We start from the raw sequence: 13,543 nt of genomic DNA, 5'->3' as shown, positions 1-13,543 counted from the left end.
TCTGGAGTTGGCAATACAAGGCTGCAAAATATATCCAAGCCCACCAAATCTGCCCTTTTACCCACCTCTTTTTCCACAAAAACGTGGGAGATGAAGATGAGTGAAGTCATCATCCAGCCACTGACCTCCATCATCCCACAGCCAGAAACTTTCTTGCTTTGAGAAACACTCAACTTGGCCCTTGTGCAGCTGCTAACGTGGCAGAAGACTCAGAGGAGATCTTTATCCAGGAGAAACACTCTGATTTGGTGTTTATCCTTGCTCTGGTTATTATAGACCTGTTTGTTTGGAGAGAAGATGCTCAGCAACCCCAAGGTGTTGTCCTCTGTCAGCTGCTGTGGCCATACCAGGCTCTTGAGAGTTGGCAGAGACACAGGGAAAGAAAACATCAGGGTAATTGCATTTTATGGTTGTACCACCCACTCTTATCACCTCCAGCTGGGAACTCTTGAATCAATGCTGCTTCTGCCTCCAACTCCCCCTCCAGCACATCAAACACACCATTTGAAGGAGTTTAAATACTTCTCTTGCAGCCAGTGAGTCATTTATTTCCATGTCTCTCCAGACTCTGAGCTCAGACAAACACAGGTTAGGATGCACAGAGTTCAGACTTTCCCTGCATGGAGGGGACAGGGCTGAGAGCAGCAGTTTGTAATTCAGAACTTGGTTAATTGAGCCTTGACCTCCTGAGTGTGTCAGAGTTGTCCCTTAGCACAGGCCCTGAAGGCAGAGCTCAGGAATGGTGTTTCCCAGGAGGCTGGGAAGGAAGAACTCTTTCTCCTCAACCCCAACGTGTCTGTGACCACATTGAGGCCGTTTGGTCCTTCTGGCAGAGCCACAAACCCTCAGCAGGGCTCAGGGACATTTCAGCCTCCCAGGGTGGGTATGGGGGAGTCAGACTGCAGGTCCTCACATCACCACACTCCAACTGCTTTTCCTGAGGCCTGGAACATAATAAAGAATGTTGATTTTGTTCCTTTTCCCTCCACTGAGTCCCTTAGCCAAGAGAATGGCATGAAATGAAAGCAGGTTAGAGAGAATTTCCCTGGCAATATTTCACACTCCCCCTAGTCTGTTCTTTCCTACTGAGGATTCCCAGCCTGAATATTGAGTAACCTGAGCTTCAAAACACCCTGGGAGGTGATGGATTGCTGCTGAATGCAGGCTGAAGTTTTAAGCCAACAATTACTTTTCTCTGAAGACTTTTTTCCCCCACCAGAAACCAGGGAACAAAACACCTTTAGATTGTTTTTATGCACAATGCTGTGTGGTAACTGGAATCTTGCAGGGCTGTTGGGTTATGAATAGCTCTCATCACTGGGGGGGGGAAATATGGCCAGTGCCATGGTAGTATTTTTTTCTCCATGATCCTACTGTATGTGCAGGGGATTAATCACCACTCTTAAGAAGGCTCAGAGCTGAAATGATTAACCTCTGAGCAGGAACCTGATTTCAAAACGAAGGAGGCCACTTAGAGCCTGTCTTGGAGCCCAGAGCCCTCACCTTCTCCCTCCTCCCCAGCAGCAGGAGGAAATGAGCCTCCCCAGGGCCAGCTGAGATGGACCTCTGCCAGGATGAATGTCTCTGTACTGCTGTAAATCAACTTCTCCCTGGGGGAAGGGATTGCTGGAGAACCAGAGGGTGAAATCCAGGAGAAGGGCATGGAGGGGCTGAAGATACCTCCAGGGCAGAACAGAGCATCAGTTTGGTGTTTCTGCTGCTTGTTTTTTAACTTGTTGGATGTCAAACTTTGCCAGATTGTACATCACACACCCCCAAAATACATAATCATTTCAAAACAGGCCAAAAAACCTCAACACAACCACGTTAAACACATCTAATAAAAGGTGGAGGGTCATGAACATCCCACAGGCAACTTTTGAGGGTCTTTGGGGACCTCTTTGCCTACTCTCAGCACCTCAGAGTCTTGAGGAGGTGCATTGCACTGGTCCAGGCTGAGACCCAAGGGAGCAGAGCAAGCAGCACACGATCCCACAGGGCATCAGGGACAGCCACGACAGGTACTCTGATCTTGTTAAATCAAGCTGGGCAAAGTGGTTATTTGGGCTCTGCTGGTTCACACCTGCAGAGCTCAAGGGCAGAGCTGCTGAGGCACTTCAGCTTTGTGATGAAGCACAGGTGTCCCAGGGAGGACATGGTGACCTGTGCCTCCAGGACAGATCAAACCCAATTCCTTACTTCAGCCTGTGCAAAGCAAAGCTCAAAAATAGGAGAGAAACACACAGAGAAACTCACACCAGCACAGAGCCCATTCTCAGTGGGTGGATTAAACATTCCATGCCCACACATTCTCTCCTCCAATGCCTACAGAGCATTTTCCAGCCTCACAGAGTTATTTCCATCAGGTTGGGGAAATGGAGGCATGAAAAGGCTCAAGGATTCACACGGCAGTGCTCAAAATAGACACACAGAGCCTGATGATAGAATCCCAGCAGCACTGAGGTTGGAAAAGACCTCCAAGCTCATCAAGTCCAACCTGTGACCCATCACCACTTTGTCAGCTAGATCAGAGCACTGAGTGCCATGTCCAGGGGCAGGTTGACATGGTGGTGTTAGGTCATAGGTTTGACTGGATGATCTCAGAGGTCTTTTCCAACCTGATTGATTCTGGGATTCTGTGAAACTCACCATCTGGAGTATTCAAAAAACACGTGGACGTGGCACTTGAGGCCATGGTTTAATGGTGAACATGGTGGTGGTGCTGGTGGACAGCTGGAGTTGATGATCTTAAAGGTCTTTTCCAGCCTTAATGATTCTATAACCTCGTGCATGGAGTCCCCTCAGACCTGCAGGAACCTCACTGGACAGCACCAGGAAAGGCCATGAAGACCTCCAGCTCCAGCAGACTGACCCCAGGGAGCAGGAGGTGCCCACAAGAGACAGCAGAACCTCTCTGGGGAGCCCTGAGTCCCTGAGCTTTGGTGCACACGGATTTAACACACTCTGTGGCTCCTTGGTAACAGCAGCCCAAGCTGCAGCAATCAGCTTGTTCTGAGTCCCCAGAAGTGCTGTGATGTCAGATTCAAAAGCTTCCATTTAAAGAAAAAAACCCCCACAACAAGGCCAGCCTACTGGTGATTCACAGTGCTGCTGCTTCCCAGGCTCCCTAACGGGTGCCCTCTCCATCCCAGGGCACTGAGGGAATGATTCCTCCAGGCCAGGCAGATCCCAGCACACACTCTGCTTCCCAGAGCATCATCCACTCCAGAGCCTCAAGGGGATTCACACCCAGCTCTGGTTTTACTGAGCTGTTGAATATTCCTTGCTGCTGACACTGCCTCTCTCCCCCCTCCTCTCTCTCCAGCAGTTTCCCCCCAACCTGCAAGAACAAAGAGCACAGGTTCATATTTGCTGGGACATTCCCAAATTGCTCCTCCACTGGGACCAAGGAACAGCAGCTGGGAGATTTCCCTCCCATTTGATGCTAAAAAAGGAGTTTTCCTGCTATCAGTGTGTCCCATCTACCTGCTCCAGCCTCACTTGTGTGTCCCACACTCAGCACTTCCCACTGCTCCTGCTAACAACACCAGGATCAGCTTCTTCAGTGCAAAATCACAAATACATCCATGCTCTGTTCCTCTTCTGTGCTCCTGGAGCTGCAGTGAGATCCTGATCACAGACTTCTCTCTGCAAATGGGAATTTTTCCAGGCAAAGGCAGAAGTTTTTCGTTAGTCCACCTGACTCCAGGAGTGGGACCTTAAGAAAACCAGAGCTCACCAGGCCTTTCCCTGCCCATGAGCACTCAGTGGCTCTGTCAGACCTCACTCACCTCTGCAAACACCTGGACAACACATCAGGCTCTGCTGTTCAAAGGCAGCTAGGGTGGAACATAGATTTCTTGTTTGCTTGCTGTTTAAGAGAGTCAGATCAGAAGACATTCAAGCTGACTTTGACCTTTTCAAAACAGCCCAAGTACTAATAACATTAAAACTGAGAGGAGGAAAAATCCTCGGTACCTGACAGAAGAAATAGGGGAGAGACCCAGTAAATCCTCATGCCTAGGAAAAGTGGTTCCTGTCTATTAACTCATCTCCTTGTCCCCTCTATCCTTCACCCACTGAACCCTTTGCAGATCTAATCCCTATCCCACAACCAAATAAACCTGTGAACAACACTGCAAGGAGATGAGCTGGTTCAAGGGATGTGAGAATTTCTGGCTATCAGGTTTTATGGAATAGTGGACTCCAGTATGTGCCAAGTCCCTCCCAGCCCTGCTATTTCTATAGCAGCAACAGATGAACATGAATTAGAACCTGCTTAGCTTGCAATTTACTTGGGGATTCGATCTGCTTCTTGCAGTTCCTCCCAAATGAGCTCTTGCAGTGTGATCATCAGCCCTCACTTAGGGACCATGGGGACAGCTGCTCTGTCCCCATCCACCCACGGGACCTGCAGAGGAAGGAGGGAGAGTTTTCCTGTGTAGGGTGGGCAGAAAATAACTCTGATTTCTTGTGACACATGAGCAGAAAAAAATTCATCTCCGGGTGCTGATTTGCACCCGAAGCTGGTAGAAATGGTTCCAGGCCACATTGGATGGGGCTTGGAGCAACTTGGGCGGGTGGAAGGTGTCCCTGACCACAGCAGGGGGTGGAACTGGATGAGCTTTAAGGTTTCTTCTAACCCAAAACATTCCATGATCCCATGTTTCTGTGACATGGCTCTGTTGAGCCAGCAGTGCAGCTCACGGGTGAAGGGATGTGTGGGATCAACCCTCATCTCCCAAGGGCAGCAATGACACTTCCAAATGGTGACCCAAGCAGTGTCCCCACCCAAAAGGTGTCCTCAGCAGCCTGAAGGGTCTGTAAAACCTTTGCAGCAAACAGCAAATCACTGCTGGGCAATCTGCTGCCTTAGGTCATCCCTGACTCTGGCACAAGCACTTCATGTCATCAGAAGGTGGCTCAGAAGTTTTTGGGCACAAGACCTCTATAAACAGGGCTGTTCGGGTTGTTTTTTCCTCCAAACCATCCCATTCTGAGCTATGTCAGATGCTGCTTCCTATCCAGGAGGGTAAAGGGTTAACCCAGCAAGGGGCTGCTGCAGCACCAGATCCAAGGTGCTCCCTCCAGCACTAAGGCTGAGCTTCTCTTCCCAGCAGTTACTGGCTTGAGAGAGAATCAAACTAATTACCTTAGTAATTACCAAACTAATTACCTCTCTAATTACCCGGTGTCTTTGTTCACATGGAGCTTACATTCTTGCAGAGGAGCCCTGGCTCAGTGCCTCATGATCTCTGGGAACCTGCTTGGCTCTTTGGCAAGGACTTGTAGACCCAGGTCCTCTTCACACCATGGTCTTCCTCCCACCATGGTCAGGATGTCTTGTTCTTCTACAGGGAGGGGTAGATGTTGACCCAGTCCCTTGGCTGGTGAGCACTGATAATCAACCTAAAGATGCTCTTGCCCCAGGCCCTGTTTGATACTGCTCCCTGTGATGAGAACAGCAGCTGAGAGCAAGCAGGAAGGTGACTCGAGATGACAGACACAGAGCTGGAAACAGCAGGATGCTCCCCCAGCAAAACATCCCTGTCAATGCACCTCACCTCCCCAAGCTTACTCCCTTTTCATCTGCTAGACCTCTAATCTTGCCTTGGGCTCTCCAGAGCTGAGGTCTGGGAGTCACTCACTGCTCTCTTGAACTTCAGTGTGACCAGGGGTGCTCAGGCCAGAGAACAGCTCTCAGCTCCTTGAGGAAGTCACTGTTTGCACAGCAGGAACACAACTGGTTCCACCATGCTGGGCATGACCTGCAGAGGATTCCTCCTAAGCCTGAGAGTGACCTGGAACTCCACCTGGAACTCCATTTGGAACTCTTTAGAGTCCCTCAAGAAGGGCACAGGATCTAAAAGAGAACAAAGCAGTGACCAAATGAGCTGCAAAATGTATCCCAACTGTAACTATCTCCACATTAAAGCTAATTCCAACTATTGCTTAAAACTGCACTGCAGGGACAGGATGCAAAACCCCAAACCCTCTCTGCAAGGTGGTGTGATCTGTCTCAGACACACAGAGCTGCTGAGGAAAGAAAGTCTAGAGCTTCAAAGAGTCTCACACTGCTAAATTACACCAGTGGGAGAGCTGTGATTATTTTGACACCATTGAGAGATGTGTGATTTGTTCCACAGCCACTGAGCAAAGAACAATGAAAGGCTTTGATTCAGCTGTTACAATCCTGCATTTCGCATTTAAAGCCCTGGGTAACACTGCCCTGTGGTTACAGCTGATCAGAGCTTGGGAACCACCATGGAGAACACCTGAATGCACCCAGAGAATACTCTGCCACGGGCAAAGGAGTGTCACACCTTCATCTGCCATCCCTGGAGATGTCACTCATCAGCCCTTCTGAGATCAGGATCCACTGAGATGAGTTCAGGTGTTCCCAACTGGCTACAACTTCCTATCAGGGAGATGTAGAGAGCAATAAAGTCTCTCCTGAGCCTCCTTTTCCCCAGGTTGAGCTCCCACAAGCTCCCTCAGCCTCTCCTCATTGACTCACTCTCCAGACCCCTCACCATCTCCACTGCCCTTCCCTGGACACACTCCAGAACCTCAATGTCTTCCTTGAAGGGCCCAGAACTGCAGTTCTGCTTTAAAGTACAAAGTTGTCCACAAGAAGGAGGGTTTTAACATCCCCACCCAGTTTGTCACCATCAGCATCCCCCAAGCTGCAGCCACACATGTCATCCTGCTGATACAGAGATGTTCAAAGCACACAACACCTCCAACAATGTCTGAGACACAGTCGGAACAAAGCAGGCAAGACTGACTCCCATTGCTCAAGGCTGTCAGGATGGGAACCCAAGGAACATTTGGCAGGAACAGAGACCTTCCTTCCCGACACAGCTCCTCTCTCCTGGCTGTACAGAATCATCTGGCCTGAAAAACGTCTGCTTTTCCTCTATGCTGCGCTTGGCTGCCAACTCAAAGTCTGGCAAGGATGGATCTGCCAACTTCTTGGCTCTCTGTTACAAAAGAGAACATTACAGAGAAGAATTTGTGCGTTAGCTGATTTGTAAACACTATAGCAAGTCACCGTGTAAACATGTTGCTGGTGTCCCTATTACTTCTCTCAGCACCTGATGCTGAGCTCCAGGATCCTCCTCTCCTAGTGACATTACAGTTGCTTTGTGTGGGGAAAAAAAAGGCCCCAAAAGCTTCTTTTTGTAGCACACAAAAAATAAAAATTAAGCCTTAATTAAACAGTACTCACAAAGCATCTGGATAATTAGGAGAGTCACTGGTAATATTTTGGATGAATAATAAATAAGATCCACAGGTGCACTCACAGTTGTTCAGTAGGATGTGCTTCCAATGCAGCCAATTAGAGCAGCAGAACAGGTAAATAATCAGCAGAAAAGCTCTAGGCATGTTGCTCATTTATGTCACATCATTACTTTTTGGGGGCTGTTTGCCCTTTCATATATCCCACAATGGTTTGGGTTGGAAGAGACCTTAAAGCCCGTTTAGTTCCACCCCCTGCCCTGGGCAGGGACACCTCCCACCAGCCCAGGCTGCTCCCAGCCCCATCCAACCTGGCCTGGGACACTCCCAGGGCTGGAGCAGCCACAACCTCTCTGGGCAACAAGAGGTTGTGCTGCTCCATTCCCAAGTGCTCTCCAAGAAAGGAAGTGGTGGTGCAGGAATCAGAGCACATCACATGGGAACCTCTGAGGTTGCTGTGCTGGAAAACAGTTGGAGGTAAGTACAGACCCTGAGAGCAAGGCTGGCTGTCCACAAAAGTCTGTGCTTTAAAGCTTCAGCAGTAACATCTGCTGGAGAACATGATTGACACAGCAGAGGGAACACCATCAGCCTCCAAGAAGTGGGAAGAGAGACAGACTGCAACATCAATCTTGTGCATAAAATAGATTTATTGTTGGTACAGAGCGAGGCATATTCGTCAGTACTTGAGACGAGTGAGGAGCACAACAGAATCGTTTCCCGTAAATAAAGGCCATGTTACATCTTAAGTGTTGGATCATTAACATCATTCCAGCAGAAGGCCTGGAGAGAGACTTCATTAAGTTACATCATTTGGGAAATAAGTTAAAACATGGTTTACAATTAGACACTGCAAGGGAAACTCTCCCAGGAGCAAGGAAGGAGCTGCGGAGTGAGGAGCAGCGTCCGCTCTGCTCCCGGAGGAACACGTGGTACATACCTGTGCCTTTGACAGAGAGACATTTTTGAGGAGATTCTACAAAGAAATAGCAGCATTTGAAGGATATTTCCCCTTTCTAAGGTCAGTGAAAGGTTCTTTTCTTTCCCTTCCTTCAATCACCAATAAGAGGGTTTCGCTCAGTACCTCCGATGTGCCATTTCCGAAGTAATAAGATCCAGGTCTTGGCTTTTCAAATGGTCACACTGATTGAGCTGGGATGGTTGCTGCCCTTGAAATGGCTCTTCCAGGTCTTCTCTTTATTGGCCTGCCCTGCAAATGGGCTGTCATATCATTCTTGGGGGGAAGAAAAAAGCTCTTCTGCTGGAATTAGTTGATGGTCTTGTGCTTGATTTGGACATTGCCTTTATCCTCCTCTGCCGAGCATGCTCTGCTGCAGAAATGGGCACAGGGGAGGGGAAGACACAGGGAGAAACACACGTTTCAGTAACTCCAAGCTACTCCAGACACTCCCTGAAGTCTGGCTACAATTCCTTCCTGGGATTTGCCATTTTAAAAATCAAAATACAGAACAAAATCCAGTGACAAACACAACATGACAGAGACAAGTGACAGGAGCAGAATGAAGCTATGTGAGGACTCGAGGCAGTGACCTGGAGGCCTGAAGAGCCACAGTCATGATCCCTTTTCATCCATCCTCCTGCTATCATGGCTCTATTGAAAGGAAATTAAAAGGTCTGACCTTACAGTAGGATAAATCCTATTCCCAGCCATTGCAGCCTTGAGGAAACAGATCCTGAAGTCATCCAACACTGAGGATCTCCCCACCTGCTCCTTTCCTGGCTCCTGAGTCATAATCAAAGTCTCAACAGTCTGAACATGCTGCACTGACCTTGGGCTTCACTAGAAGTCATGACTGATTAAGGACTCCCCATTAAAGCAGTGGTTCCAAGGCTGCAGGATGATGTTTGTGTCAGGCACCAGCAGCTGTTGGGATCATCCTCTGAACCAGTCTCACCTGCCTGCAAAGCCTTGCAAAACCATCATGGAATGGTTTGGGTTGGACTTGGCAGTGCTGGGGAAGGGTTGGACTTGACAATCTTCGAGGTATTTTCCAACCTTAACAACTTTCTGGCTGTAAGATTCTCCTGAGGAGCAGGAGGGTGTTCACATGAACAGCTGGTAAATGTCCCTGTGATCACAAACACCCTCCAGAACCCACAGTGGAGAAGGCTGACAAAATCATCTGAGGAAGATTTATGCTCCCTGGGTGTTGTTACAAACCTAAATATGGGCAAGTTTGATTAGCTACCAAAGCCTCCAATCTCAGCCTGATGACATCTGCCTGGAGATTTCCACAAAGCCAAGGAAGGTTCCTTCACCTGGAAGCTTTGTTTTTGCTGTGGGACTACAGAAACTTGCTTGAAGCCACTGTTGGGCTGAATACATCCATTTAACACTGCATAAGCGAATGTAGGAAATTCTCAAGGGAGCTGAGAAAAATTGTGCTGCTTTTGTTTCGTGGCCTAAGGAAGGAAATCTCAGCTAGTTGTTCATCATACACATATTTCTGCCCACAAAATTGCATCTTCAGACAAATGGGAAAGTACCAGGGCTTTACCTGCATTTGGGGGGGGGTTAGTGTTCTACACTGACTTTTGTCATTTAACATCACCTAATAAATTAGGGTACTGAAAATATTTCCCTGGTGTTTCTTCCTAACATCATGGAGGGAACCTTGTTTTGACTCTTCCATAATAAACTTCCTTCAATTATGGCAGTGGGAAATGGTGGCCATAAAAAAAAAAGCCTTTTTGTTGCATCTCAATTCACAGTTTCCAGCTACACTAACTTCACATATTTATCTCTTGGACTAGTAGAACTCCTGGAGGCTGAGGCTAAAATTCTGGAGGCTGAGGCTAAAATCCTGGAGGATGAGGCTAAAGTCCTGGTTTATGCTCATTAGGATGACTGATTAAGGACTCCCCATTAAAGCAGTGGTTCCAAGGCTGCAGGATGATTTTTGTGTCAGGCACCAGCAGCTGTTGGGACCATTCTTTGAAGTCTTTTTCAATCTTACCTGCCTTGCAAACCTCTGAAATTCCACAGTTTACTAGAAAATTAATGCACAGATCCACTCAACCAGAGACTAGTTGTGGTTTTATCTAAGAATTAGGATTTCTTGCAGCACAGGGTAGGGAGAAAATGTCAAACATCACCAACATGGGTATTTTAACAGCCACATTGTCCATATCAGTGGTTGGAAGAGTGGAATAAAATACCACTGGATGGTTCATATTAGTGACTGGTTTGGCTGGAGATACTTCAGCAGCAGCACAAATAAATGCCACATCCAATTTTGGAATCACAGAATATCCTGAGCTGGAAGGGACCCACAAGGATCATTGATCCAACTCCTGTCCCTGCACAGACACCCCAACACTCCACCCTGTGCCTGAGAGCATTGGCCAAACACTCCTGGAGCTCTGTCAGCCTTGGGGCTGTGCCCACTGCCCTGGGAGCTGTTCAGTGCCCAAACACCTCTGGGGGAAGAACCTTGTCCTGATATCCAACCTAACCCTCCCCTGACACAGCTCCAACCATTCCCTCAGCTCCTGTCACTGGTCCCACAGAGCAGAGCTCAGAGCTGTCCCTGCACTGCCCCTCGTGCAGAAGCTGCAGACTGAGCTGAGGTTTCCCCTCAGTCTCCTCTTCTCCAGGCTGAACAAGCCAAGTGACCTCAGCTGCTCCTCACGTGGCTTCATGTGGTCACCAGAGAAACAAGTTGCTGCATTTCCATCCCCTCTGTGCCCCAAACAATCTTTCTGCTCCTACATCTTCTAACCCACCCCAAAGGAAGACAAGTGACAATATCCCTACCCAAATGAACTTCATATCTGAGAGCAAAGCAACACTGAATTCCAGGCAGCACCAGCACCTCCAGCCCCAGCAATCCTGCTATCTTCCCCTTAATGGCTCCATTAGGGAAGTTTTTTCTCTCCATTACTGTTCTAATAAAATGCAAACATTAATAATAGAGTTTAATTTCTCTCTCTGGCTTCTCCTGACTTTGGGAAGAGATTTCAAGGGAAGATACGACAATGTGTCAAACTCCTGTGAATTAACAGCTCTCTGGGCTTTTCTAAGAAGGGGAGAAAAGGACAGATAGAGACATGAGATTACAGACAGGATGAGAAATAAGGAGCACACAGAAGAGAGAGGGAGATAATTATAAGCAAGATAGGGAAGAAAGAGGAGTCAATAAATTCAATTTATGAAAAGCACAGAGTGTGCTCAGCCTGGGCACAAGTGCTCAGCCTCAGCGCCAGGAAATCGGATTAGTTCACTTATTTGCTTTGCAATATCTTGCTCTATTCCCTCTAGCAAATTTGCCTCTTCCTTTGTTTCTTGTAGCCACTGTCAGTTAACTTTTTCGTTTCTGAATCTGCTGCTTCTCCCCCATCCTGTGCCTTCCACCCAAGCAGGCAGAGAAAGTCATTTGGAGTATTTTATAGCAGCATTAAGGAATTATTTCAAAGTAATGTCTGGACTTGTGGGCAAGCAGTGAGTGAAAATAATTACAATTACAGCTGCAGCACAGGGAGGATGAGCTGGAGAGAAATGATGTTCATTAGGAAAAACAATTGCTCCTGCTCACAAATATTTCCATCATAAAAGGCTTTTCCTTCTCTGTCATCAGAAGAGAAACCTCTCAGAGTTCTCATCTTGAAGCATGTGTGAAACAGAATAAGAAACATTTAGGAAACACTTTTAACTACTTGACAGGCTTGGATGAAGATCTTCCAACAAAAAAAAAAGGTGTTTAAAAGGGTTCAAAAAACCTAATGCTCAGATTTATGCAATTTCCTTTTGCTGAACCTTCTGAACATGAATTAATTCCTCATCACAGTCTTCTGAAGAAATCCCTATCAGATACAAACTTTGGTTAGAGCTTAAACACGTATAAGTAATTAATCTCATTTCTTGTTACTTTAAAAAATGAGATAAAATTGTAACTAGAGTAAATTAGTGCTGCAGATGCTGCAAACCACAGTGAGAGTCTAGTCCACTATATACCAACCTAATACATTGTACAAGTGACAGGACAAGAGGAAATGGCCACAAATTGTGTCAGGGAAGCTTAGATTGGATATTAGGGAATACTTTTTCATGGAAAGGGTTGTCCAGCCCTGGCACAGCTGCCCAGGGCAGTGCTGGAGTCACATCTCTGGAGGGATTTAACAGGTGTGAGGATGTGGCACTTGGGGACATGGTCAGTGTGGCTTTGGCAGTGCTAGGAATGGTTGGATTTGATGATTTTAGAGGTTTTTTCCAAACCTAATGATTCCATGAAATGAAAGCTCTCAGGAGCCCAGTGCATGAACAAATGGGCAGGAGAACACATCATGGCAACACAGAATGGGTTGGGCTGGAAGGACCTTAAAGACCATCTGGTTCCAACTCCCTGTCATGGGCAGGGACATCTTCCACCAGCCCAGGCTGCTCCAAGCCCCATCCAACCTGGCCTGGAACACTCCCAGGGATGGAACAACAAATAATCAAGGAAGGTTCTATTAAAGGAGGTGATTTTGGAAGGGACAGGGTGACCTCACTGATCGAGGCACAGCTCCAGCTCTGCCACACTCTCATGTCTCACATAGCACTGGACCATGAGCAGTGCTACCCCCAAAGGATCCTCAGGAATACCAGAGCAAGACTGCAGCAGTGCAACAGCAAAAAGGTCACTGAGGATGATCATTGTCAAAGTCTTACAGCTTTTCTGTCCAGGCAGAATTAACTACAGTGAATATTATTATCATGATCAAACACGAGATGTGCTCACTGGGTCTCTGCTAACACATTAGAACGTGCGACTGCAGATGTTCAAATATTAACTCATATATTTTAGCAGAAATAAAGATCAGTAGAGTTATTTAAGCCCTCTTTACATATCCTGCATATGATCTACAAGCACGTTGCCAACTGCCTTGTTTGAGAACACAGAGCAGGTCAACACACTAGGAAGAAGTTTTTTCCTGTGAGGGTGGTGAGACACTGCCACAGGTTGCCCAGGGAGGATGATCTCTAAGGTCCATTCCAACCCCTTAACATACTATGAAACATATGCACCTCTGAATTTGAAGTCAGCTGGAGAAAAATGAGTAATATTTAGACATTTTAGCTTCTTCTGACTGAAAGATGTACATATTACTGTCATTTTCCCTTATGTTGCACTGATAAAGCATAAAGGTTTGAATCTGCAGTGACACCCATGCCCTAAAAAAATGGAAGAGAGGGTGGAGACCAGATAAAGGGCAATCTTAGACCCTCAGAGAACATGAGGCAGAATAATGAAGGATTCCAGCTGGTGAACAATCAGGTTTGAGGCATCCCTCCATGTTT

At 47.2% G+C, this 13,543-nt stretch overlaps 1 protein-coding gene across 1 annotated transcript in view; it reads right to left on the bottom strand.

The window, feature by feature from the left end:
- Nucleotides 1-8,292: 8,292 nt before the first annotated feature.
- The window catches only part of CHCHD3 (coiled-coil-helix-coiled-coil-helix domain containing 3), a gene marked incomplete at its 5' end in the record, with an annotated part of 106,946 nt that continues 101,695 nt past the window's right edge, over nucleotides 8,293-13,543 (bottom strand). Inside the window, one exon of the mRNA XM_009071442.1 lies at nucleotides 8,293-8,573. Coding sequence (XP_009069690.1) covers nucleotides 8,547-8,573 — 27 coding nt within the window. The remainder of the gene's footprint in view (nucleotides 8,574-13,543) is intronic.

The sequence above is a fragment of the Acanthisitta chloris genome, unplaced genomic scaffold (assembly GCF_000695815.1).
Source record: "Acanthisitta chloris isolate BGI_N310 unplaced genomic scaffold, ASM69581v1 scaffold7613, whole genome shotgun sequence".
NCBI lineage: Eukaryota > Metazoa > Chordata > Aves > Passeriformes > Acanthisittidae > Acanthisitta > Acanthisitta chloris.
The sequence above is the reverse complement of the archived record's forward strand: the minus strand, read 5'-3'. Positions and strand labels throughout refer to the sequence as shown.